The sequence below is a fragment of the Bos taurus genome, chromosome 2 (assembly GCF_002263795.3).
Source record: "Bos taurus isolate L1 Dominette 01449 registration number 42190680 breed Hereford chromosome 2, ARS-UCD2.0, whole genome shotgun sequence".
Lineage (NCBI taxonomy): Eukaryota > Metazoa > Chordata > Mammalia > Artiodactyla > Bovidae > Bos > Bos taurus.
Window position 1 is genome coordinate 105,996,625 of NC_037329.1, and position 27,148 is coordinate 106,023,772.

General features: G+C 53.9%; 1 protein-coding gene and 1 non-coding gene across 24 annotated transcripts in view; both read right to left on the reverse strand.

Annotated features, from left to right (window-relative positions):
* The window catches only part of TNS1 (tensin 1), a 266,797-nt gene that overhangs the window by 94,548 nt on the left and 145,101 nt on the right, over positions 1-27,148 (reverse strand). For 20 of the 23 annotated variants that reach the window (NM_001434866.1, NM_001434863.1, NM_001434868.1 and 17 more), the window contains 5 exons: positions 13,680-13,721; positions 12,898-12,948; positions 6,384-6,433; positions 4,010-4,181; positions 776-826 (listed from right to left, as the gene is read on the reverse strand). In NM_001434866.1, the coding sequence (NP_001421795.1) occupies positions 776-826; positions 4,010-4,177 (219 nt within the window). In that variant the 5' untranslated portion in view covers positions 4,178-4,181; positions 6,384-6,433; positions 12,898-12,948; positions 13,680-13,721. Of the gene's footprint in view, positions 1-775; positions 827-4,009; positions 4,182-6,383; positions 6,434-7,867; positions 11,798-12,897; positions 12,949-13,679; positions 13,722-27,148 lie in introns of those variants that run through there. The other 3 variants (NM_001434864.1, XM_024999124.2, XM_024999120.2) reach the window with 3 other exon arrangements.
* MIR2356 (microRNA mir-2356) lies at positions 14,705-14,777 on the reverse strand. The gene has a single exon (NR_031076.1). It is a non-coding gene; the product is annotated as a microRNA mir-2356 (primary transcript).

A 27,148-nucleotide genomic window follows, 5' to 3' on the forward strand; every position in this document is an offset into this window, starting at 1 on the left:
GTCCCTTTCACACAACTTTGACCTTAAGACAAGCTCTCCTCCCACACACCCCAGGGGCTGGCTCAGGGAGGAAGAAGGAAAGCGGAAGGCTGATCACAGCTCTTTCCCAGGCCCTGGACACACAAAGCATCAAGTTTTCAGGCCAAAAGGGGCCTGAGTGGGACAGAGAGTAGACCTGAATAGCAGTCATCAGGTTCCTTCAAACTTTAACTCACAGAACTTTAAAGTACAAGAAAACCTGTGTTCAGAAGGACCCAGAGAGCTGATCTAATCCAGCCCATCCACTTTTAGACAGGCAAACCAAGGCCCAGAGAACTCTGCCGCCCACCCAAGGTCACACAACGACGGTCACTGGACTCCAGGGGCTGGAGCGGCACGCAGAGCCCCTCCACACACGCTCACTCAACAGCAGGTGAAAGAATGCTGGCTGTCGGAAGCCTGCACTGGCGATTCCCAGCCAGGGCAAATCCAGAAGACTCGTCATTAAGACTGAAAATCCCACAACCGCAGCCCTGCCCCAGGAACTCTGTGTGCACACCACCAGAGGCAGGCCTGGGTGGAAATGACTGTACTGAGCTTTGCTTTCTGTAATTCATATCACAGAAGCACTATGCACTTTTCTATTTTCCAAAGAGAAGGGAGCACAGTGACTTTGAACAGGCTTTGCAAACAGTCACAGCACTTTCCTCCAAGATTCTAACATGGGATCTTCAGAGGAAGGGAGCCCAGGCAAGGAGAACTCCCCCCAAAAAACCCCCAAACAGCACAGGCTCACCTTGGCGTGGAGCTTCGTGATGTCAGGTCTCCGCTCAGAGAGGTTGAAAAGCTAGAAGGAGGAAAAGGAAGAGGTTGTGAGAAGGCAGCCCTTTCTCTCTCTCTGTCTTCCCTGCTGGAAATTCTACTACATGAACACACATGAAGCCCCACCAGACACACACAGACTGATGGGAACCAACTACAGGTTCTCAGGATGAACAGGGAGACAGAGACAGGTATGCAGACACTCAGCCCCGCCCCTGGATGAGCAAACATCCTGAACTGAAGGTGAGAAGGGGATGGAATCTGTCTTGGGCCCCATAGGCCACCCCCAAGGTGGGTGTCTCTCCACACTGTATGGAGATCCAGTGGTGGCAACTGGTAAGCATTTGGCCATCTCTGGTCTCTACTTCACATGGTGCCTTTAGAAACTCACCCCATGGAGATGCAACTGCTATGTGGTCAGACACCCTCTATCAAAGGGTGCAAATCATGCTGGGTGGACCCTCTCAGATCCTTGACCTCCCAGGAGACATCCCCTGACACTTGACCACATCCCACGGGAACCCCCCTGTCTCTGAATTCCTGTCTTCCATCTCTGGAGGAGGCAGGCAGAACTCCCAACATCCAGCTCAAGGCCTGGGAAACTCAAAGGCCTCTGTGATATCTCCTGGGGAGAGAAGAGGACCACAGAGTCTGGAATGGGTGGGACAGAGTGGGGAAAGTACAGCAGAGACTCATGGAACTCTGGACTCCTGAAATTGGGCAGGATCTTAAATGGCTTCTGGTCCACTCTTCATAGGCTTCCCTGTTGGCTCAGTCAGTAAAGAGGCTGCCTGCAATGCAGGAGACCCAGGTTCAATCCCTAGCTCGGGAAGACCCCCTGGAGAAGGGAATGGCAGTATTCTTACCTGGAAAATCTTATGGACAGAGAAACCTGGTGGGCTACAGTCCATGGGGTCGCAAGAGTCAGACATGACTTAACGACTAAACCACTACATTACATCACTCTTGAGTCCCATAAAGGAATATGCTTTATGCCAGTAACAACAGCTACCACTTGGGTGTTCCCAGACAGCCAGGCCACACTAAGGACTTGACATTTGACAAGCTGCCTTAATTCTCTCCACAACCTCTGAAATAGATAGTGTCATTAGGCCCATTTTACAGATGGTATCCTAAGGCTTAGTGAGGCTAAGTGCCAGGATCAGACAGTTAGTAGGAGCAGAGTCAGCATAGAACTTTCTGATGTTTAAAGCTGGATGTCTTTTTTTTTTTTTTTGGCTGCGCCATGCAGCATGTGGAATCTTAGTCTCCAAACCAGGGATTAAACCCATGTCCCCTGCAGTGGAAGTATGCAGTCTTAACCACTGGCCAGTCAGGGAAGTCCCTAAAGCCACACTCTTAACAACGTCCAACATAGCTGACGGATGGGTCTCTATAGAGGGTCGAATGGTGTCCCACAAAAATTCATGTCCACCCAGAACTTCAGAATGTGACCTTATTTAGAAACAGGTCCTTTGCTGATGTAAGTACTCAAGGGTCTGGTGATGAGATCATCCTGGCTTCAGAGTGGGCCCCAAATCCAGTGACTGTGTCCTTATAAGAAGAGTAGAGGACACACAGACATGGGAAGAAGGACGGTCATGTGATGATGGAGGCAGAGACTAGGGCAAGGCGCCTATAGGCCAAGGAGCCACCAGAAGATGGGAGAAGGCAAGGAGAATTCTCCCCTACAGGATTCAGATGGAGCACGGCCCCAGTGACACCTTGACTCGGACTCCTAGCTTCCAGAACCGAGGAAAAATTAATTTTGTTGTCTTAAGCCACCTAATTTGTGGGAATTAGTTACAGCAGCCCTGGGGACCTAACACAGTCCCTACACCCTGCCTCTGCTCTCTCACCGTGGCACAGCCGGTCCATGAGTCCAGCCCACATGTACCTTCCTATAAAGTGGGCCTGAGCCCTCCTCTGGGGCCAGGATAGCTCCAATCCCCTGGCCAGCCTTTCTGACCCCCATAGTGGGTGAGGAGTCGGGGATAACCTCCTCCACATTGGTTGGGAGATTCTCCTGTCCCAAGTACGATTCTGTGTTCAGCAACACGAGGTCCCTCAAAACACACCCTGCCACAGCTCTGCCCTAAGACTTCTCAGAGGTGCTGACAGTGTGACACCTCTGCTACTTCCTGACGCTGTGACCTCAGGCAAATACCCCACCTCTCTGTGCTCCTGCAGTAGCTGCTTCCTAGGGCTGTAGTGATGTTAAATACGTGGGAAGGAGTTAGGACAGGGCCTGGATCATCACAGGTGCTCAATAACATGAGCGTCACCATCAGCGTCCCTCCTCCTGGTCAACACACACGTACACCCACACACATACAGACACACCACATGCACACACACCCACTTGTACACATATACACACAAACATACATACCTATACACATACCTATACACACACTTGTACAGACACACCACATGCACACACAACCCACTTGTACACATATACACACAAGCACACATACCTATACACATACACATATAGACACACCACATGCATACACACAGCCCACTTGTACACATACGTGCACAAGCACACACATACGAACCACACATACCCATAAACATGCAAACACACAAGGACAAGCACACACACTCCACGGTACACATACATGCACAGGCACACATACCTATACACACACACGTACAGACACTCCACATGCACACACACACCCCACTTGTACACATACACGCACAAGCACACACACACAGTACAAACCACACATACCCATACACATGCACACATATAAAGACAAGCACACACACACACATACAGACACACCACATGCACACACACACCCCACTTGTACACATACATGCACAAGCACACATACACACACAAACCACACATACCCACACATGTGCACACACAGGACAAGCACACACAATCCACTGTACACATACACATACAAGCACACAAACAAACCACACATACCATACACATGCACACACAGGACAAGCACACACACACACGACTTGGCTCAGATGCTGTGTCCCAGCCACAGAGACTCTCCTCAGAGGACAGCTGGACAGTGAGTGAGGACTCAGACCATGAGACGCCCGAAGTCAGGGGCAGGTGAGAGAAGAGGGGAGAAGAGCTGGCGCAGGAGCGGCTGGGATGAGACTCCAGCAGGAAGAGGTGGCACGCAGAAAGGATGGGGCCCTGGACCAGTGGGGGGGGGCCCATCCTCACCAGGTAGTTGCCTCCATGTTTGGACTTGAGCATCTGGGCCACCTCTCGGAGGTTGCTCCGGAAGTTCTCCTCATTGGCTGTGCTCGGGAAGGAGACGGCGATGATCCTCTCGGTGACATACACCAGGTCCAGCTCACAGCTGTCCTCCGTGGTCCGGCTCGTACTCATGTTTCTGGGGAGACAGCAGGCAGCAGATCAGAATCCAGGCCCCCAGGACGAGGTCCAGGAACCTGCACCCCTCCACACCATACATGGCCCCCAGATCTAACCCAGGAGGGCTTGGCTGCTCCCTGACTCTGAGCCAAGGCCAGAGGCTTCCCCGGGGCAAGGCCAGTGTAGCCCTCAAGGCCAGTCTGGGAGAGCCGGGGAGAACAGAGCTGCGCAGAAGCCGGCAAGGATCTCAAGCCGTTTCAGAAACAAAGAGTAATGACACTAGTCCTACATGTTCATCAGTCCTGTCGGCATCGCCTTCAACCTATGATCCCAGAGGTCAGAGCCAGGGCCGGAACCAGCCAGGGCCCAGGAGTCCAGCTCAGCCTCCCAACATACAGCAGCCACCTGGTCTGGCAGAAGCTTCTCGAAGGATCCAGGGAGAGCTCCAGAGAGGAAGGAGAGCCTGAAGCGAGGGCTCTTGCATCCCAGAGCTGAGCCTTCTACCGCCCTCTGCTTGCTCTGAGCTGTGGCATGGGCGGGGAGGCCCTCAGGGGTAGGGGCAGCTCAGGTGACACGCTCACCTGGGCTCCAGGTAAGCCAGACCACAGCGCACATTCCAGCCCTCCCTGGAGGCAGGCTGACTCCTGCCCTTTGTTTCTGGCTCTCCCCCCACCTCTGGCAGCTCCCACCGCCTCCGGGGCTGCTTCCTGCCAGTGACCTCCCTGGTTTCTAAGGGCCCAGGAGGCCGAGGATGCTGCCACAGTGGCAGGGGACTCCCAGACATCCCAGTGCCATCTGAGCTTCTAAGAGAGGTAGGGAGCTGCCTGGGCCGGCACTGAGTGAGAGGAAGCGAGGGCTCACACCTTTACACCTCACCCAGCTGCTCTTCCAGAGGAGGGTCCAGGCTGAGCTGACGGGATGGGGAAAGGGGTCTCGGGAAATTGGTAATCCATTCCAAAGCCCCCCAGTGGCTTCTAGGGGCACCTCATACCGTTCTTACCCCATCACCAGCCTCCTGCTTCCCCTCGCTACCCAAGATGGACCACACTCATGTTGATAACCTCTCACTACCTCCGGGTAAAGCTGGGACTGGAGGGGCAGTGGGAGGGATACCACTGGGGTGTTTCAGAGTGATGGGGTGGCAGTAGGGTGTACAGCCCCAGGACACCAAGAACCGGGGCAGAATCCAAATCTCCTCCAGGGTTAGCTCTGAGCCAGGTGTATAGATGGGGCTTGGACACAGGGGAGCCAAAGGTGACATATAGCTTCTCCATGGGGACGGTGACTGGGACGCAGTGATAGAGATGCCAGTGTGCTGGGAGCCCACTGTGAATTTGGCCTCCGAGTCCTGATCATTCCTGGCCCTGCAGCCTATGGGGGTGGGGCTCCTACTGAAGGCGGAACAGCGCCACCACCTGGACAACATCAGCATCGAACTCTGCACCCACCGATTCTCAGCTACAAGGGAGGAGGGATCTGCTAAGGGGGCCCTCCACTCTCTGTAGACAGCTGGCAGTAGGACTACTGCCCACTGGGAGCTTCAGCTACACACCAAGCCCTCTCTGGCTGGGGCTCCAGATCCCTGGGGCCAGATTCTCACTCATCTCAGAAGCCTCGGATGAAGGAGAGGCAGAGGAAGCCAAAAAAATCAGAGAACCTGGACCCAGGACAAAGTAACTCTGGATGAGCAAAGCACTGAGTCCCCTATGATCCCCTTGCCCCAGCCCCCATCAGCCCAGCCAGCCAGAGAACATTCCTTTTATAAATGATCCTCGAGTATCAGAAGCCACTGCTCATGGAAAGGAACAGTATCTAGCACGGGCCTCAATGCCAGCCAGTCCTGAAGGCAAATCCAAGTGCTGCCTGTTGGTGGTTGCGTGACCTTTAACAAGTTGCCTCATTTCCCTGAGACCCAGTTTCTTCATCTGTCAAATGGGGATAAAATACTTACCCTGCAGGGTTGTTGCAAGGACTAGATGAGATCATGCAGGTAAATAAAGAATCTAGCTCAAGGACTGGCTTCAAACTAGAATTCAAAATATGACTGATTCCCAGTGCCATCTACCCACATCCTCTCGCTGTAGCTTCCATGTCTGCCATGCTCCCAACCAGTGGCTTCATGACTTTGGCATTAGAGACTCAAAGGCATGACTTGCTGGGAATACCCACAGTGACCTCACTGCCTGCCCCCCATCCCCTGCCCCCTATAGTCCAGGCATACCTGATGGGCTGGGGATGAGGCTGGACACTTGGTGTAACTCTGGTGGAACTCTGGGAAAGAGAAGAGAGGAGCAGCGTTAGGATGGGGACCAGCTGGACGGCAGGAGAGCAGCAGAGAGCTGTCCACACAAGTGGTCAGGGCCACGGGCAAACACAGATTTCCTTCTGCTTCTGCCAACATTCCAGCCCAGGTGCCCTAAAGCCCCACCAACACAGCAACTCAAAGCCAAAAGCAATCGATGCCAACCCCACGTGAGTGTGCCTGTGTGCCTGCAAGCCCCTGAGGGGAAGCGCTTTCCTCCCTCCGGGCAAGGAAAAAATTCCCAGTGCCCAGAAATGCACCAGGCCTGGGCTGGTGCCACCTGTATGGAGTACACACTCAATAAAGCAGTTACTAAATTGATGGACACTCATTTCACCTGGAAGTGCTGGATATCGAAACAGTAATCCCAAGTGGTGAACAGAGATTCAAGCATGAAAGAAGGAAAGATGAGAGCGCTAGCACCCCTCCGTCCAGCTCTGAACATTTCTTCTCTGCCCACCAGCTGCCTGCAAGCCTCTCCTTTAAAGCAGCAACACCAGGTCAGTCAAAAGTTTTGGGACAAGAAGCCACCAGGCACGATGTGTACCAACCAGAGCTAGGCAGCAAATCATGCTTCTAAGGACCCACTGCCCATTGTCTGTTACCTCCCTCATCCGCTCCCATCTCTAGGGTTGTCAACTGGTACAAAATTAGGCAAATGGACCCAAGTTGGTGTCCAAAACATCTCTGGGAAACTGTATGGTACGGCAACGAAAGTACAGGATCAGAGCCCCCACAGGATCCTATGGGCAGCCTTGCACTACTCAATGCTCTGAGCCTCTGTAATGTCACGAGTGCTGTGCTGTGCTTAGCTGCTCTTCAGTCATCGCCGACTCTTTGCAACACCGTGGACTGTAGCCCTCCAGGCTCCTCTGTCCACAGGGATTCTCCAGGCAAGAATACTGGAGTGGGTTGCCATGCTCTCATCCAGGGGATCTTCCCAACCCAGGGATCAAACCCAGGTCTCCTTCATTGCAGGCAGATTCTTTACCATCTGAGCCACCAGGGAAGCCCCAATGTCACGAGTAAGATGCAACAATCCTCATGGGGTTATTTGAACAGTAAAGGAAATTATGCACATCCAGCCCTTAGACATTCTTACCATTATTACATCAAGTACAATTAAAAGAATAGTTAGAGACACAAACAAACAGTTACCTCTATAGAAAAGCAAAATCCTGCATCACCAGCTGCTACCCATCCCTTCATCCACCTCACTCGATGCAGAATTGAAGCCCTACCTGGACACTCGCAGCCAGAGCCCTCTGAGCCCACTGGCACTTTCCAAACATGCCTGAGCCTCCCCTAAACCAGCCTTTCATGACCACCAAGCTGTATTCGCTTGGAGGAGAGAGGAGCACAGTCCACCAAGGAGAGGAGAAACCAAGGCTACAGCAACTCACCCCCAAGTCCTGACGACCAGCAGGATTCATCCTTAGACTCCAGGCTGGACCACTGGGGCCCCAAGAAGAGGAGCCCCCTTCAGCCCTCTCCACGCAGCACCAACGAGGCGGGGGTGGGTGGGCTCTGCAACCCCGCACCCAGCTGAGCCCCAAGTCAGGGCAGCCCCCTTAAGAAGAGGACTCTCCATCCAGCCTTTCGCAAGAAGGCTGCAGCCAGAGCCTGGGGCTGCAGCACAGCCCCAAAAAGCTCAGCCTAGAGGCAGCAGGAGGAAACAGCCAAGTTGTGCTGTCCAGCGGGAAGTTTCTCTGTCTCCACAGCTCTCCTGGCCCCGAGGACTTGGGTTTGCATGAGTCAGGCATGGGGAGTTGAGGGGTGGGAAGTGGGGCGGGGGGGCGGGCAGTAAGGAGGGGTTGAGTTGTGTTTGGTTTTTAAGACCCAAACCAGGCTGTTCCAAGACGACCCGCTCAGAGGAACGCAGAAACCCGACACTTCATCGGTCTCCGTTTCTCCGGTCCCTGATGAGGAGACGATGAACCTCCCCAGGCCCTAGGCCTGGCTCCAGGCCCCAGGGCCACCCTGCTATAAATAGCCCCTCGGGTTCCGTCGACTGCTGTTCCACAGCCATGTTTGGAGGAGGCCACTATAGCTGCTTCTAACAACTGGAAGCCACAACTATAGCCAAGGCTGGAGGTGTAGCCAGGACCGCGGGGCCAGGCCCCCAGGAGCCTCAGGGATACTGAGCTGGGTTTGGTGGGGAGACTGGGGAGTCAAGAGCCTCCACCGGCGCAGGGGCGAAAGGGAAGCGCAGAGCAGGACAGCCAGGTCCTGCTTCTCCACCCCCCTCCCCAGTTACAACACTCCACATTCTTCAGCCTCCCCACCCCAAAAAGCCGGGAAAGATAAATAAAAACTTGGCCCCAGCAGAGTCTGGCCACACCGCCTCCAGAGGTGATAAGACAAAGTCCAAGCCGGCTCTGCGGTTGGAGGGGAGGGGGGAGGGGAGGCAGAGGAGGAAGCCGCCCTGGACAGTGACCCTCGTGCAGAGGATGGGGACGAACAGCTGGACGGTCATCCCCTGATGAATCACTGGGCTGCCCTCTCACTGACGGGGCTTCCTGTTTTCTGCAAAGTTTGGAAGCATGTGACACTCAGTAGCGGAAAGCAGACGTGCACAGGTAACACGTCTGGGGGTGGCTGGGCCGAGTCGCAGGGAGAACTAGAGAACCACAGATGGGCCGGGGGCGGGGGCGGGGCACGTGAGCAAAACAACTGAGGGCTCTGAGAAACACAGTGACCTCACAGACACAGGGCTGGAGACCGAGCCTCCAGCAGCTGGGACTCACACAGGGCCTTTCTCAGGAAGGCTGAGGTCTTCTCCGCACACCATCATCATACCCCCTCCCTCATTCAGTGAACGTTGCTGAGGGCCACCAGCTGGGCATAAGGCCCCCGACCTCAGAAAGCTTCCATCCTACAAAAGACGACTCTCATCTATGAAGCCCACGTGAGAAGCAGCTGTTTGGCCTCACTGACCGCTCTGTAGAATGGGTACAACACAGTCTGGTGTGATTTACCTGGTCCACCCAGAGCCTCTGGGGAAAACTACCCAAGGGTTTTACAAAGAGTTCTCTAGGGACTTTCCTGGTCCAGTGGTTAAGAATTCCCCCTCCATTGCAGGGGACATGAGTTCGATCCCTGGTTGGGGAACTAAGATCCCACATGCTGCAGGGCAACTAAGCTCGCATGCTTACAACTAGAGAAAAGCCCATGTACAGCCACAAAGAGCCTGCGTGCCGCACCTAAGACCTGATGCAGTCGAATAGATAAATACATTAAAAAAAAAAAAAAGAATACTCGAAGATTTTATTTTATAAAGAAAAATAAGCTCTCGGTCTGCCCACCCATCCCTTCATCCACCTTTAATTCTGTTCCTTTCCTCTCTGGGGCTCTCAAAGCCATCTATCCACAGCTCTGAACTTCTTCCCTGCACCTCCCAAGACACAGATCCATAATAGAACTTCTGATCCAACTCCCATAGGCACCAAGATCTCTCCCCTACCATCATCACCAAAACGCAATCGCTCCTCTGCTTAAAGGACACTATAAAAGGAAATTCCACACCCTCCCCCAAACCGTGTCTTATGTCTCTTCCTATCAGCCAGTTCCTCCTGGTATCTAACCCTCACCCTTCCTGTTGCAGATTCTGCCAGCACCGTTGACCCTGGTCCTCAATGCCGGCAGGGGCTGCTGACCACCGCTCAGATGCTCTGGGGCAGCTCAAGATCTGTGACCCTCGGCTCCGTTTTTCGCCTTCTCCTTTCCCACCATGCAGCAAGAGTGGGAACCCCAGGATCTGGGCGGGGTTGGTTTGGAGCAAAGACTGTGTGGGAAGAGTCCTGCCTTCTTTTGAGGTCCACAGACCAAACACAACAGCACTGGACCAAAGGGAAAGCTGTTTCCGGAGCCCAGGTCCCCAGGGGGCACAGTTGGGAGGAGGGTCTGTAAGCAGCAGCCATGTCAGGCAGCCAGAGACTGGTGACCAATCTACAGCGGGGGCCCTTCCCCACCCCGACATCTCCTCTGGGGGCTGCGGCCACCCCCTCCCCTCTGCACCAGCCCCTCCAGCCACACCCCTTCCTCTCTCCTTCCTGCCCACCCGCCTGGATTTTTCCAAAACAAAGTGCGACACAGCACACCATCCACAAACCCTGCAACACACCAGCCTTGCTGGAGGAAAACAGCCATGCCTGCCCTGTGAGTCCTGGGCCGCAGGCCAGAGACAGGAAAACAGCTCAACAAACAGGCACATTATCACAGCAGCAAGACCCTGAGCAGCAGCCATGCCGCTTCAGAAATGGTCTCCTCACCAGGAGAGAGGGCAAGAGAGCTCAGTGGTTGGGCAGGGGACCCTGGGGGTCACTCAACCTGGGACAGGTTTCTGGGAACCTCAAAAACTAGGTTTTCTCTCTTCCTTCACAGTACACAGGTCATTCTAGAATCTGCTCACTTGCTCAGCTTTTCATGAACTCCTTTAACTAGACTAAGCAGACCAAGACTCATCACGTCCCTCCTCCCATATCAAGGCAAGACACCACTCTTAACCACCCCTGGCACGCACAGACACACACACTTTCATCCCCAATCAACAGATTTTTCCCCTAAAAAAACTTCTAATCCCAGCTAAGCGGCAACCTCTTTTTTCTCCAGGACCAAGGTCCGACACCCCCTCATGTCAAAAAGTTCTTCACGATGTCTAACTTCACTCTCTCCTGCTGCATCTTTACCTTGTTGGATCTATCTGGCCTGGGACGGCATTGTGGGGAGCGGCTGCCCTAGGACTCGACTTATAAGAACGTCCAGACCATTGGCTAAAAGGCTTGGTTCACACGACATCACCCTGTACCCTGGGCAAGAGTCAGGAGTCCTGGAAACACCATATCCAGGCAGTGGTCCCAGGACGGAATGGAGAAGACAGATATTCATCGCATCTGTGAGCTCCTCCAAGCCTCTGTTTCCTCATCTATAAAATGGATTCATAGCATCTGCCATAGTGGGATGTCATGGGGATCAAAAAATACCCAGGCCAGCTTCTGGCCCTTAGCCAAAATAACAGTGATAAGAATGGCTTACATGTATTGAGCATACAGTATTCACTTTGTGAATTCACTTTGTGAATTATAGAATTCACTTTGTGTCCGTTAAGCTGGTTAATCCTTAGTAGTAGGTACACAAAACATTACTTCCCCCCTGCACCCCAGCCCCAGAAACATCACAAATGTGGACAAGGATCCCTCTCGGCATGTGTACTCCGCACCCACAGGACCCGTGCATACCTTTTCCACTAATTTGAGAGGCATGTTCTTCCTCCTGGCCAGCCCCCGTGTGGCCCTGGGGACACCTCCGCCTTGCGGGGCTGGGCAATGTGGAGTGGCAGTGGGCTCCCCACCGACGTGCACTGCCTGCAGGAGCCTAGCGCCTCCCTCCCCGCCGTGGGTCAGGCAGCTGTCAGATGATACGGCCCCATGCCATCAACAGCTCCCCCTGTGCCAACCGCCAAAACCACTCCCTGTTCCTCTGCAGATCAGGGCGGGAGAGGATGGAGAGGCCCGCTGAGGGGTGAATTGTCAGAGAAGGGCAGGGAAGAAAGGGAAGGTCCGACTTCACTGGGCATCTGGCCCTGGGGTGTGAGGACAAGCCCAGGCATGAGTTGGGCTCAAAGCAGGGGACCCAAGGAGCCCCTCCTTCGTTCCCTGGGGTCCTTCCACTTAAGGAGTTTGCCTGTCACCCTCCACCAAAAAACCACACAGCAGGAGAAGCCCGCGAGGTGAACCAGCCCATCTTTCAGCTTCCTCCTGAATCAGTGGCATTTAGCCATTTTCCAAGCCTCTTCTGTCCAAAGAAGCAGAGCCTATGATCCCCAAGAGCCTAGGAGTCCCTCTTCATCTCTGCCCTTAGTCCCTCTTGCTGCAGTGTCACCCATTCCCATGGCCCTGCTCACCACCCAGCCAGTCCTTGCACACCCTCCCTCCCCACCTACTGAGGTCTGCTTAAGTGATGGGCAAATGAGCCCTGAATCCAGCTGAGCTGGATGGAGGCTAAAGCCAAGACTGAGGCTAAGTCATGGGCCTGCTCACCCTTTTGCCCCACCCCCCGGTGGCTCAGATGGTAATGAGTCTGCCTGCAGTGCAGGAGACCAGGGTTCGATCCCTGGGTCAGGAAGATCCCCTGGAGAAGGAAATAGCAACCCACTCCAGTGTTTATGTCTGGAAAGTCCCATGGATGGAGGAGCCTGGCAGGCTACAGTCCATGGGGTCACAAAGAGTCGAACACAACTGAGCAACTTCACTTTCTTACTTTCTTTCTTGCAGTCTGGAATTGAGTTAAGTAACCTTGCCTGCCCTTCTAGATAGGAGATTGTGAGGGATGCCCCACCAAACAAATCAGGTGTGAGACGTCATCCACCTCCCCGCATCCCCCACTCACCAGGGAACCACCACGTCTTCCTCTTCCTCCCCTTCCCCATACTTACATCTTCCTCAAGGCTTTTCCGTGTGTTTCCACCCCGAGAGGCTGCTTCTCCCTGGAGACAAAGAAAAGGCAGTCAGGGAGGGGAGTCGAGGAAAGTCATCAAAAGGTCCTGGGTCTTTCACTGCCGGGTGTGGCAGTGATGGGAGTGGGGGCCTGGCAGGGAGCTTGCTTGTTTGTGCAGCATCTTTGTCCAGTAAAGGCCCCTTGGAGCCAACTGCACCCACTCATGTGTGTCTCTCCTGGGGAGATATCATTATTCCCATTTTGCAGATTAGAAAACTGAGGCACAGACAGGCTTGAGACATGCTACAGTATCACAAATAGAACCTTGGCTGAGTTGAGATATGAACCCAAGTCCTCCAAGCCCATCAGCTAGCTGCCAGCCTTGGTTTCCCCACTGCACGATCCACCCACTTCCTTCCCTTCCTCCTCCATGCAGCCTTGAGGAAACCATCTGTCCTTCTGCTAAGGCAGAAAGATGTGTTTGGAAAGATCTTCCTGGCTCTCTCACATGCTACATATTTAATAAAGAAGACCACATTTTAGCACTGGCCTCTCCCTCCCTGCCTGCCTCGTCCCCCAGCAATCATTTCCCAACACACAGGGGGATGGTCTGATGTCCGGCTCTCCATGTCACAAGGTCTCTACCCTTCCCCAAGTTCCACAAATCTACTCCAGAAGGGTGTCCTCAGACATATCTGTTCACTGTCCCCCCATCTTCCTTCTGCTTTCCCGGCCTCCCCAAGCTGCTCCCTGCCCCCCGCCCCACCTGCCATCACTCACCGTGTCCACTACATTCTTCGGAGCAGTCTCAGTGTTGACGGGCTGTGGACAGAGAGACAGCACAGCATGAGGCCTCAGGGCAAACAGCCCCAGGCTGGCTCTCCCCCCCGGGCTGGAGGCCATGATGGGCAGGAGGCCTCTGGAGACAGCTTGGATGGCGCCAACCCAAGACTCAGACACAATGTGCTGACACGAGGCTTGGGGGCAGAACTTGGAAAGTGGAAGACAATCCTATTGGTCCTAGAACCATCCAGCTCAACAAACCTCAAGAGGGACCCTAAGCCCGACCCCTCAAAAGGGAACAAGGAGCGAGTAAGCGACTCCTGTTCCTACCTGCCAGGCGTGTATACCTACACCAGACGCTTCATCTACTCATAAGAACCCAGTGGGGCAGGGACCCTTACCATCTTTGAGCCTTACTTTACCAATAAGAAGAAATCAGATGAATGGACCAAAGCCACTGACTACTAAGGGGAACAAAAGGGTTGGATCCCATCTTGGGTCTCTACGCCTCAAGCTGTGTGAAACTGCAGTGGTCCGGCTTTCAAGGACCAGCCCACACGGGCCCTGCCCCCCACCTTGCAGACCTCAGTCTCCATGCCCCAAAGCTCTGCTCCATCCAGACTCCTCGCTATTCCCACATCCAGGACTTGGCTTGTGGAATGGCTTCTCCCTTTTTCCTGCAAGCTCTCCTCTTCGATGAAGCCCTCTCTGAACACCCCAGCAAGGCGGGCTGTCTCCCACCTCTGAACTCCAGTAAGCCTTACTGTCTGAGCTATTTATCTGGGCCTCGGTGCATGAATAATCTCATTGTGGGAATAGGTCTCATTCCAACTATTGTTTTATTTGTGATTCTTATCCCATTTTCCTCCAAAACAGATTCAAAGCAGCTTTTCTTTAACCAACTCAGTTGCCACATCCCTCATGCTGGAGACTGTGGTTGATGTGTAGTGGGCAGTCACTAAACACCTGAGGACTGATCCTGTCCCTCATCCTGGTGCAATCCTTCCCTCACCCAGACCAACAGAAGTGCTTCCCACTAAAGGCATCCTGAAACATGGGCTCCTCAGACTCCCTCATCACAAGAGAAAAGCTTCCCATTCCAGGGCCACCTCCTGACCACAGTCTCCAGGGCTCTGTTTCCAACTCAGTGATGTGGTTAGAGGGGCACTTGAATCTTGCAAGTGGGCATGAGTTAAGGTCATGAAAACAAGTCTTCACTGAGATGACCATGGACCAGATATAGATAATGGATCTCAGAATAGGAAACATCGGCCCCAACCCTATCCCCAGGACCTGAGGATGCACTGTTCATGTCTGAAGACAGGGGAATGAACAGAATGACTTCTGGCATCGGGGAGAGAATTGGACCAAGACAGGCACGGAGGAGGGCTTCCCTGGTGGCTCAGACAGTAAAGAATCTGCCTACAATGAAAGAGACCTGGGTTTGATCTCTGGGTTGGGAAGATCCCCTGGAGAAGGAAACAGCAACCCACTTGGTTTTCTTGCCTGGAATACGCCATGGACAAAGGAGCCTGGCTGGCTGAAGTCCATGGGGTTGCAAAGAGTCGGATATGACTGAGCAACTAACACTTTCAGGCTTGGAGGAAGGAAGCAGGCTGAGCTAAAGGCAGTAGTGCTCTTTCTAAAAACGCACAAACTTTACCCTACCGTACTAGAGACAGAGTATGCCACGGCCAGAGGAGCCTGGCAGGCTGCAGTCCATGGGGTCGCAAAGAGTCAGACACAACTGAGTGACTAACACACACACACACTAGAGACAGGAGGCTGAGGCCAAAACTTCTTTCCAGGTGAATAAAACCTCCTGTGTAGTTCAGGGTCAAGGCAGCTTGGGACGGTCGAGGGAGCACAGGGTCCAGGAACGGAGTCGGAGCTGGGGAGGTCCATCAGCCAGCCCCTCCCAGCCTTCTCGGTTGACCCACCTGGAGTCTGAGGATGACTCCGCAGAGCAATGAAGATGCCACATTCTGTCCCCACCCAGCCCAGCCCTAACCCTCCCCCAGCTGCCCCCTTCCTCCCCCAGAGTCCCCACTCCTGAGCCACAGGCCATGGGGCAGGAGGCAAATGAGCCCACAAGAAATCCCCAGGGATCCCTGCCCTAGACGGAGCTCTAGGAGGTGCCTGACAATCGGGACCAGGGTCCCCCTCAGCCTCCCACCACCAGCCGGCCCCACCCAGCAGAGTCCTCAGAGGCAGAGCCAGGCTGCCCCGCCCTCGGATCCCCTGGCCGTCTCTTCTGGTCCACAGCTCTGTGATGCTCACGTGGAGACCGAGGGCTGCACAGCACGCCCAAGTGCCTCCACCCTGAGTGGCTCTGGCCTCCTGTGGGTAGGAGAAGGCCTAGAGAGCAGTTCACAGGGACCTTCTGCATGCAGAGTCTACACAGCACAACTGAGTCTGGACCCAGATCTCCCAGCTTCAGTGCCCTCACTCTTCACAGTCTGTACAATCAGCTTCCCTGACAGGGAAAAAGCACAGAAACGGGGTGGGGTGGAGAAGCTGCAGACAGAATACCTGCCTCAGGTCCATTACAGTCCCCTAAGAGCCCCTCGTCCTGCTCTGGGGAAAGCCTCCCAAGAGACCCCGACTGGGCGGAGCAGAGTGAGAGCTGGGGGCCTCAAACTGGAGTGTGCCTGCCAATCACCTGGAGGGCTGCTGACACTCAGGCGGGCCTCTGGGCCCTCCCCAGAGGTCAGAACCCACAGACTAGGGAAGGATCCAAAAACGAGCATTTCTAACAGGTTTCCAGGTCCGGGAATGACACTATGAAAACTACCAATCTAGACTGGCAGCGTTGGCAACAGCCGGCCAGACCATGTCCTGACTCTCTGCTACTAACTGCGACCTCAGGTAGGTCACCGTGTCCTTGCTGCTCTCCGGCAGGACTGCGCAGTCCTATCCTGGGAGATGCAAATGAGATGAAGCACAGAAAGCACTCAGAACAGGGCCGGGCCCTTAGGAAGCTCTCCATAAATGTGAGCTGTTGTTTATCATCTCCACCCCACCCCACCCTGCCCCACCTTGACCCTCCTGTCCCACCCCTCCTGGGTCTGGCACGGTGCAGACCAGGGAGGCAATATTAGAAACCACAGGCCTCAGCAGGGCAAGAGCAACCTCTCTCCCTGCCAGCAATCATCTGAGCACCAGCCCCTCTGCCCGCATCCCTTCCCACGCCAGCTGGAGGCCAGCCACAGGGCCAGCCATTAAAGGCCTGCCCTCAACATTAGTGAAGAGGCTTTCTGAGGAGCTAAAAATTTCCAAAAAAACACTTCCAATCTCAACACCCAGTGTTTTCCTGCAGTGTTTGCAAACATAGCCCAGCATGTACACTGCACTCCCCTCCCCTCTCCTCCACCCCTCGCCTCCACCCAGGCCTCCTGGGATTGAAGTCCTGCTTCCCTGTTTCCCAGGCACTGCCAGTTCTGGGGCTAGTGGGAATGAAAAAGGCAAGGGAACTGGTAACAGAAGAGGGGTCTCCCGTCAGGCCACCCCTGTCCCAGGCCCTGCAGGGAGGCTTGGGTATGCTACAGGAAGCTCCCAGGCCATCAGGGCTTCAGTGGCTGACAGAGACCCACTAGGCCTCAGCTGTCACCTTAATTTAGCATGCACACACACACCCTATTTTTTGCACACCACTCCTCAGACACCATCTCCTCCCTCCCCATTTCACAGATGGGGAAACTGAGGTACAGAAAGGTACGGGTATGACTTGCTCAGCCTCTCACAGTGAGATGCACAGCAGGACTCCGGTGGGCACCCATGTTTTATAAAGCCCACCACTGAGCCCCCTGCTGCCCCTCACCCCAATTCCCAGCTGGCCTGCAGGCGGGGTGAGCAGGTGCCAGCTGGCCAACTCTGCTTTTCCTTCCCCCTAAGGCTCAGCAGTACCTTGTGGCTCAGCTGATAAAGAATGCACATGCAGTGCGGGAAACCTGGGTTCGATCCCTGGGTTGGGAAGATGCCCTGGAGAAGGGAAAGGCTACCCACTCCAGTATTCTGGCCTGGAGAATTCCATGCACTGTATAGTCCATGGGGTCGCAAAGAGCTCGGACACGACTGAGCGACTTTCACTTTCACTTTTCAAGGTTCAGCAGTAGAAGGATGAAGCAGATGGAACCCAGATAAGGGTGGTACCCCCCCCATTTGGCCCCGCCCCCTGCCCAATGCCAGGACAAACCCAGGCTTTTCAAAGCCGAATCACTGCCCCACCAGGGGTCTTCCGGAATGCCTCCTGCCCCCAGGCAAGACAACTCAAATCCAGCTCAGGAGCAAGTGGAAGGGTTTGGACCTGGAACTGCTTGACGGCCAAGTCTCACGGTGCATGTTGCACCCCAGGTGCCTCACTCGCCTGACCTCCTCCTGGTCCTGGTCTGGAGGTGCCTTTTCATAATGTGACTGCAGTAACAAGAACGACTCAGCAGGCACTAAGGATGTCCTGGGCTTAACACTGGGCTCTTCACTTTCATGATTATCAGTCCTCACAACCAATGTTCACCAGGTAAGCATTATCCCATTTCACAGGTGAGGAAAACTGAGGGGCCAAGAGATTAAATCACCCGATCAAGGTCACATAGCCAGTAGATAAAGACAGCTGGTTTTTGAACGCGGCTCCTTACATCCACCTCATGCTAGTCTCCTCTTGGGTATAATCTTCATCCAGTTGCTCTTACTCTTAATCAACTGCCCTCCTGTTGGGAACAAGTCTTCTGCGGCTTAAAAACTAATTGTCTCGGGCCCTCAGGAGGATGAGGCTTCTTCAATACACTTCCAGAGGAAGAGGAGGAAATGGGCTGCAGCAGGAGAAACTGGGATCAGACATCAGAGAGAACTTCCTGAATGCGAAGGGCTGTGAACCACAGGATGGATAAGGGAAGCTGCACATCCTTTGCTCAATTTTTTCTTTTTTTTCCAAAAAAAGACAAGCATGTCCTCTCACTGGGTTTAATCACCCCCAGTGGTGTGGGCCGGAGGAGGGGCCAGTCTGCCAAGGCTGCTGTGGCTGGGATGACTGCCTCGAGGTTCATGCAAGAAGACACGTCGGTGGCCGGCAGGGAGGGTGGGCTGGGAAAAAAATGTGTCTGTAGGCTGCTGTTCTGGAGGAAGGAAAAGGCAGAGGGCCATGGCGGGTGGGGGAGGTGCCCAAGCCCCGGACTGGGGGGAGGAAGGGCCGGGCAGAATGCGGACTCAGCCTCCGGAGGAACATTCCGTCCAGAAATTCCTCACACCCTCCCCCCTCTCACCCCTCCAGCTTCCCCTCTCTTGCCCCCTGGGAGCCCTGGAATTCGGACAGTTTTTCAGGCCAAAAAAGACCCCATGACATCACATCTACTGCCACGGATAGACTGTGAGGTCAGGGACAGCGCTGCCTGCCCATTGGGAGGCGAATCGAGGACCCACATTATTCTAGGCTCGTGTGTTCTCAAAATAGAGCCCTAAGCAGATGAAGAAAAGGGGTTGAAAGCCAAAGGGAAGGGCAGGGAAGCACCATTAACTGGGCACTTAGAGGGGGCGTGGCCGGAAGGGCACTTCGCAGGCCTCACAGCCAGTCAGGGACCAGTAACCTGGTAACAAGGCAGCGGCAGGCAGGGGAGCACTCTGAATCTCTCTCAGCCAATGAGGACACTGAGTTTCCAGGGTGGTTGGCCAGCTCCACTTGAGATCCGGTCAGCCCTTCGCCTCCAGTTATTTCCCAGCATCCCGGGAAGAGGCGGTCATCAAAACGGAGGGCAAGGGGCTAAGGGAGAGGGCACCAGCAGCCCAGGGCCCATGAGTCTTTGAGTGAAGTTGCTGCAGAGGCCACATCCTCTCCTGGGCAGGCCAAGGCCACCAGAGTAAAAGAGCACGCTGGATGTGAACAAATGGAATGTGATGCCTGATTTTTCCCTGCACACCCAGGGAGGGGCCTAGGCAAGCTCACACCTGTCTTCAGGGTCCCCCCAATTCACCCTGAGGGACCCAGGACCCGACTCCAGGTGGTTGAGGCTGGGCAACTGTGGACCCCACCCCCCTACCCTGTCTTGCTTGTGCTCACCAGGCTGGCCCTGAGCCAGGCTGGAATATTTCTCACCCCCTCCTGCGACCCTCTCCTCCCTGTGGACGTTGTTCTCCTCCCTCTCGGTCAGGGCATTGCGAGTGTGCACCTCCCCAGGCCCTTCCTCCATGACCCCCTGGCTGCCCTGGCGCAAGTCTTCCACCCAACGACTGTGCCAGCGTCATCTGGTCTACCAGCCCTCCTCCTGGCAGCCCCCTCGCCCCCTGAGCCACACCCCACAGCTGGCGGCAGACTTCACTCACAACTCCTGCTTTGGGTCACTTCCCCACTCAAGGACCCACAATGGCCCTTAGTGCTTGGCTCATCAAGTTCAAGTTCCCCAACCTGGCTTCTGGATTCCTCTCCCTTATCTGGCCCCTTTTCCCTTGTGGACTCCACTTCCTTCCCCCTCCTTTTATCTGCATCCTCTGCTCTCCTCTCCTCACTGCCCACCACCATGCCACCTGGGTTCCCGCCTCCTTTCCCACACTCAGGCTCTTCCCACCAGCACCCCAGCCAGAGCCAAAGAAACAAGACGGCCCGGCCCCTCATCCCCCCAGCAAGGGCGCTGGATTTGCTCCAGCCCCCAAGCTTGGTCTTTTGTTTCAGCCCTCTCCGTTTCAGCCCTGCTGCTTGCTGGAAGGCCCACCCTCCTTCCCTCTTCTTGTCCATTTGCTCAAGTCTTAACCTGGATGTGAAACAGGAGGCAGGCTTGCCCACCCAGCGCAGCAGAGTGACGGCTGCCTCCTTGGACTCCAAGGCTACCTCTGGTCAAAACCCCTGAGTACAGCCACTAGTTCACTTCCACAGTAGGGTTCACTCTCTCCCACTAAACCGGGCGAGGCCCTTCACCCAACTGGGCCCTCTCCCAGTGGGAGTCAAAGGGGATGTGGTTAGTACATTCATGGATGCCTTGCCCTCTGGGGACCACGTCCCTTCATAGCCCAATATAAGGACGGGACCTCAGTGGGCCCTGAGGACTTCCACCCAAGCACCCCCCACAGCAAGAAAACCTTCCATCTGCACCATAATAGGCGTCAGTGAGTGTGATGTGTTCCAGTGACAGACAGTGACTCCACCAGACAGCCCCGACGGCCCATTTTAGGTGTTAGAAAACTCATCTCTATACCCAGGTCTCCTGCTCTTTATGAGACCTTCCACCTAGGAGGTGCTCCTCTGGAGAGCAATGGCAAGGAAGCCAGTTTGTCCTTCAGGAAGGTCTCACTCCCATTCTATACCCACCTCCCCACCCCATACCCTCCCTCTCCACACCAGGCAGTCGAGGGGGCTGCTGCTGCTAAGTCACTTCAGTCGTGTCCGACTCTGTGTGACCCCATAGACGGCAGCCCACCAGGCTCCCCCGTCCCTGGGATTCTCCAGGCAAGAACACTGGAGTGGGTTGCCATTTTCTTCTCCAATGCATGAAAGTGAAAAGTGAAAGTGAAGTCGCTCAGTCGTGTCCGACTCTTAGCAACGCCATGGACTGCAGCCTACTAGGCTCCTCCATCCATGGGATTTTCCAGGCAAGAGTACTGGAGTGGGGTGCCATTGCCTTCTCCAAGTCGAGGGGGCACACAAACTCATTTCCATCCCCACTCATGGCTCTGCGAATCCTCTTTGGAATGCAATGCTCAGAGTTTGCCCTTTCCTTTGAAAACCAGGACTCTCTCGGGTTCATCTCTCCTGGCTTTGCTCCATTTTCCAGAATCTCCAAAAGATGGCCCCCCATGGCCCACTCAGTGCCCTGGGATGAAATGCATCAAGGTTAGGAGTTCAGACGAACTAAAGCCACTGCCAGCCACTCTCCCTGATGGAGAGCAGGATGGCAGAGCTGGGCTGGGGGGCTCCACGTGCTTCTCAGGGGCCTTCTTCTCTTCCACGAGGCAGCCTGGTGCCTCCTCACCCTAGATCTGACACGGGGACACCCTGAGCAAGTCATCTGAAAATCTCAGGACCACCACCTCACAACCATTAGGATGCCTACTATCAAAAAGAAGAAGGAGAAGAAAACAAAGAGTTTGGGCAAAGATGTGGAGAAGTTAGAACCTCTTGTGCACCACCGGTTGTAATACAAAATGGTACAGCCACCGTGGGCGAGTATGGTGGTCCCTCCAAAAAAAGTCACAAGCAGAATTACTATGTAATCCAGCAGTTCCACTCATGAGTATATACCCAACAGCACTGCAAGCAGGGACTGACAGAGATATTTATATGACCATGTTCATAGTAGCATCATTCACAGTAACTGAAACGTGGAAACGACCCAAGTGTTTACTGACAGATACATGAGTCAGTAAAATGCGGTATATACACAGGGAAGCCTGGCGTGCTGCAGTCCATGGGGTCGCAAAGAGTCAGACACAACATAGCAACTGAACAACAAACAACAGTCCATGCAATGGAGTGTTCAGTTCAGTTCAGTCGCTCAGTCGTGTCCGACTCTTTGCGACCCCATTACTCAGCCTTAAAAAGGAAGGACATTCTGACACATGCTACAGCATGGATGAACCTTGAGGACATTACTCTGGGGGTAATAAGCCAGTCACAAAGGACAGATTTTGTATGAATCCACTCATGAGGTACATTAAGTCATCAGACTTACAGAGGCAGAAAGTAGAAAGGTGGCTGGCAGGGACTACAGAGCTCTTATTTAATGGGTGTAGAGCCTTGTGTTTCACAAGATGAAAAGCGTTCTGGAGGTGGATGGTGGTGATGGTTGTCCAATGAATCGGGTGTACTTAATACACTGATTGTGGACTCCAAAATGATTAAAATGATAATTTGTATGTTATGCGTATTTTACCACAGGTTTCCCTGGTGGCTCAGCGGTAAAGATTCCGCCTGCAATGTAGGAGCCGCTGGAGACACGGGTTTGATCCCTAGGTCGAGAAGATCCCCTGGAGGAAGGTATGGCAACCTACTCCAGTATTCTTGCCTGGAGAGTTCCATGGACAGAGGTGCCTGGAGGTCTACAGTCCATGGGGTTGCAAAGATTTGGACATAACCAAAGAGACTTTGTGCGTACATACATATTTTACCACAATTTAAAAAAAAAGTGAATCAGAGTGAAAAAAACAATGTCGGTGCCTCAGTTTCTTCTCCTAAGAAAGAGCAGGATTTGACTAGATGTCCTGTGGTCCTCTCACTTCTGTGGCTCCATGCCCACTGAATCCACATCTGCCCTCCAGAAGCCCTGGCACTCGGCAGAAAAGAACCAGCATGAAAACAGTGCCCGGCACAAGGGAGGTGCTGGGGAGATGTTAGGTGGTAGGACAGAGGGCAGATAGATGGATGGAGAGTGGGTTATGGGGCTTCCCTGGTGGCTCAGTGATAAAGAATCTGCCTGCTAATGTAGGAGACTCAAGTTCAATCTCTGGATTGGGAAGATCTCCTGGAAAAGGGAATGGTTACCCACTCCAGGACTCTTTGCCTGGAAAATTCCATAGCCAGAGGAGCCTGGCGAGCTACAAGATGGATGGCAGACAGATGGATGGATAGACTGGCCCCTAAATCCCAGGCCCTCTGGCTCGTGACTAGCACTGTTTAGAAGAAGAAATCCAGGAGAAGCCCACTTGGCAATAGCAGGCATTGACATCAGCAGCAATCACTGAGGGTATCGGGGGGAAAGCTGGCCTAGGAATCCACAACCCCACTCCTGATCCAGCCTACCCCCCACTGCTGTGTGACTGTGAACCAGTCACCTGGTCTTTCTAAGCACCAGTTTGCTCCTCTCCCCAGGATGGGCCCACACCTGTCCAGACCTCCACACAAGTCACTGTGGGCTCGGGGAGCCCAGCATCAGGGGAAAGGCTCTGAGAACCGCAGCTGCTGTGTAATAAACCAATCCCGTTTGTCACAATCATGGTTATGAGTGTGGACCCTGGTGCCAGGCTACTGAGGTGAAACCCCAGGGCCCCTTCCAAACAACTCTGCGGCCTTAAGTCTTATCAGGGTTCTTCATCTGAGACATTGGGGTAATCACAGCACCTCCTTTACTGCACTGTGCTGAAGAATAAATGAGTTTATTTTTGTAAAGCTCTCACAACAAAGGTCTGCAAAGAGGAAATTCCATACATGGGTTAGCTTTTCACTTGCTCTGATTACTGAAATCAACCTGGCATCCCCATCCCCCACAACACACTCTCCACCCCACCTGTGATTCAATAGGACTTGTTCCGCAGGACATTTCACATCCTGGTTTTGGGGCTGCCCTGTAGAGGAGAAGCAGTGCCCACACAGCTCTCCCCCCACCCAGGTCTCCTGGGTGCCAGGCTTTGGGTGCAGAAGGGCTCAGATCCAGCCCACTTCAGTGGCCACTGCACTTGGCCATCACCCTGGGGAAATTCCTTTGGACTCTTATTTTTCCGAAGTTGAGAAGAGCTGCCTCAGCGCTTTCCAAGGATCAGGAGCATCCCCGACAAGCACCCCCTCACCCCTCTCCAGCCTGCCCCCAGCAGTGGACCCCACAGGAGGGAGGTGACCCTAGGACCCTTCTCCTCAAGCCCTTGGGCAACATCTGTTGAGTAAGACGAAAATACGGGTTGAAGATTAAGCCACTCTGCCCTGGTTGGCCTGGCACAGGCTGGAAAATGTTTGGCTGGCAGGGCCCTGAGGCTGGCAGAGATCCCGGGCCCAAGGATGAGTGGTCCCAATCCTGGGGCAGCGGGGTGGGGGCTGAACGGAAGTGAGATGGGTGAGAAGGCCAGAGGGAGAGCTGGGGACATGGAGAAAACTCAACAGAAAGACGAACACAGTGTGAGGCAAGAGGGAGGAGTCGGGGAGCCCAGAGACCAGCCCTGCAGAGGCTGAAGGGCAGGCATGGAAGGGAAAAGGAAGGAAAAATACGACCCGCCCTTTCCTCCCTCTTCTGAACCTGCTCAAAGCCCTTGCCTGCCTGCCGTGAGGAAACAGGTGTTGAGTGCTCTCTAGGGGAAGCCAAACTTTCTCCCAGCTTCCCCTGGGCCACTTTCCCTCCCCAGGGACAGTATCAGAGCTTCCAGCTGGAGACTGGCCCCCCTAATAGACCCCCATGGCCCAAGAACAAAGAGTCAGAGGACAACAGTCCTGTTTATTGAGCACCTAATCTTCGCTGAGCATCTGGCTGAATGCCTTTCTTCCAGCCACACAATAAGCATGCACTGAGTACCTACTGTGTGTCAGATAGTGGGAATACAGCAGTGAACACAGCGGACAGAAACCCCTTGTCATCATAGAGTTTACATGCTGGTGTGGTGGGAGGCTATTTTTTTTTATTTATTTTTAATTGAAGGATAATTGCTTTGCAGTATTGTGTTGGTTTCTATCAAACATCAACATAAATCAGCCATAAGTTTACCCATGTCCCCTCCCACCTGAACATCCTTCCCACCTCAATTCCCACCCCACCCATCTGGGTTGTTACTGAGCCCCCTTAGAGTTTCCTGAGTCATACAGCAAATTCTCACAGGCTGTCTATTTTACATATGGTAATGTATGTTTCCATGCTGCTGCTGCTGCTGCTGCTGCTAAGTCACTTCAGTCGTGTCCGACTCTTAGCGATCCCATGGACTACAGCCTACCAGGCTCCTCCATCCATGGGATTTTCCAGGCAAGAGTACTGGAGTGGGATGCCATTGCCTTCTCCATGTTGGTGGGAGGCTTTTAAAGGAGATCAGCAAGTAAGATGGTGACACATGCTGAGGGGCAAAGAAGGCAGGGAAGAGAGAGTGGGTTGCTGGGGGAAGGGAAATCTGACACTTGAGTAAAGATCTCAAGGAGGGAAAGAGCCTGGCAGGTATCCTTGGGAAAAGGTCAGCAAGTGCAAAGGCCCTGAGGCAGTATCTGCCTGATGTTCAAGACCAGCAAGAAGGCCAGGTGGTCACAGCAGACTGAGAGAAGGAGGGAGCTTTCAGAAGATGAGGTGAGAAAGGAAATCTGCCCATCATTGTAGGGCTGTGTAGACCAATGGAAGAACCTGGGCCTTTACTCTCAGGGGTGAGCAGCCATTGGAGGATTTGAACACAGACTGATTCAGTGAGCTAATTTGTTCCTTTTATTCGTTTCACCTGTCGTCATGTATGGATGTGAGAGTTGGACTGTGAAGAAGGCTGAGCGCCAAAGAATTGATGCTTTTGAACTGTGGTGTTGGAGAAGACTCTTGAGAGTCCTTTGGACTGCAAGGAGATCCAACTAGTTCTTCCTAAAGGAAATCAATCCTGAATATTCATTGTAAGGACTGATGCTGAAGCTGAAACTCCAGTACTTTGGCCACCTCATGTGAAGAGTTGACTCATTGGAAAAGACTCTGATGCTGGGAGGGATTGGGGGCAGGAGGAGAAGGGGACGACAGAGGATGAGATGGCTGGATGGTATCACCGACTCGATGGACGTGGGTCTGAGTGAACTCCGGGAGTTGGTGATGGACAGGGAGGCCTGGCGTGCTGCGATTCATGGGGTCACAAAGAGTCGGACACGACTGAGCGACTGAACTGACTGAACTGATTCTTTTCACAGCCTTATAAGGTAGGTACTGTTACTAACTCCCAACCCGCAGAGGAGAAACTGAGGTCCAGAGAGGTTAACCAACGTGTCCATGGTCACAGACCCAGGCCTCGGGGAACTCCCTCCCTCTTGATCACTTCTGGGGGGAAGTGGAGTATCCTGACTCAGGCGGGGAAATCTTTGTTGTCACAACCACTCCTCCACCAGTTGGCTCATGCAACGTCCACGAGACTCAGAGCCCCTCTGCTCGGGCAGGCACATTAGAGATGGGAACATTCCACAGCCTGGCCCAGGCAGGAGTCCTTTCTGGTACCATGCTGTGCTGTGCAAGTAGCTTCAGTCGTGTCCGACTCTTTGTGACCCTATGGACTGTGGCCCACCAGGCTCCTCTGTCCATGGGATTCTTGAGGCAAGAATACTGGAGTGGGTTGCATGCCCTCCTCCAGGGGATCTTCCAGACCCAGGGTTTGAACCCACGTCTCTTTGTATCTCCTGCACTGGCAGATGGGTTCTTTATCACTAGTGCCACCTGGGAAGCTCATCCCTTCTGGTATCTAACTGCAATTCCTCCAGTCGGAAAGCCAACCTATTCCCTTCTGTTCCAATCCCTGACCCCTCCTCATGTAAACAAAGCTCACGAGACTCCTGGAGGTCAAGCGTCTGGCTCCTGCCTGGAGAGCCCTAGACTCCAGAGCCCCCCAACTATCCTCAACCAGCCAAGAACATTCTGTTCTCAGTGGCCAAGTAGTAATCGGGTTGAAATGCTGAGATGTGGGCTCCTTCCTCTCCACCCCTCCCTGCCTGCCCTTCCGCAATCCCAGAGAGAGTTCTCCCTGGCAGTTCCAAACCAGGCCTGCACTCTGGCCTCATCCCCACAGTATTCGACCCCTAAGCCCTGCTGTTGTGAGATGACCTTTGACTGAGCTCTGTGCAAAGA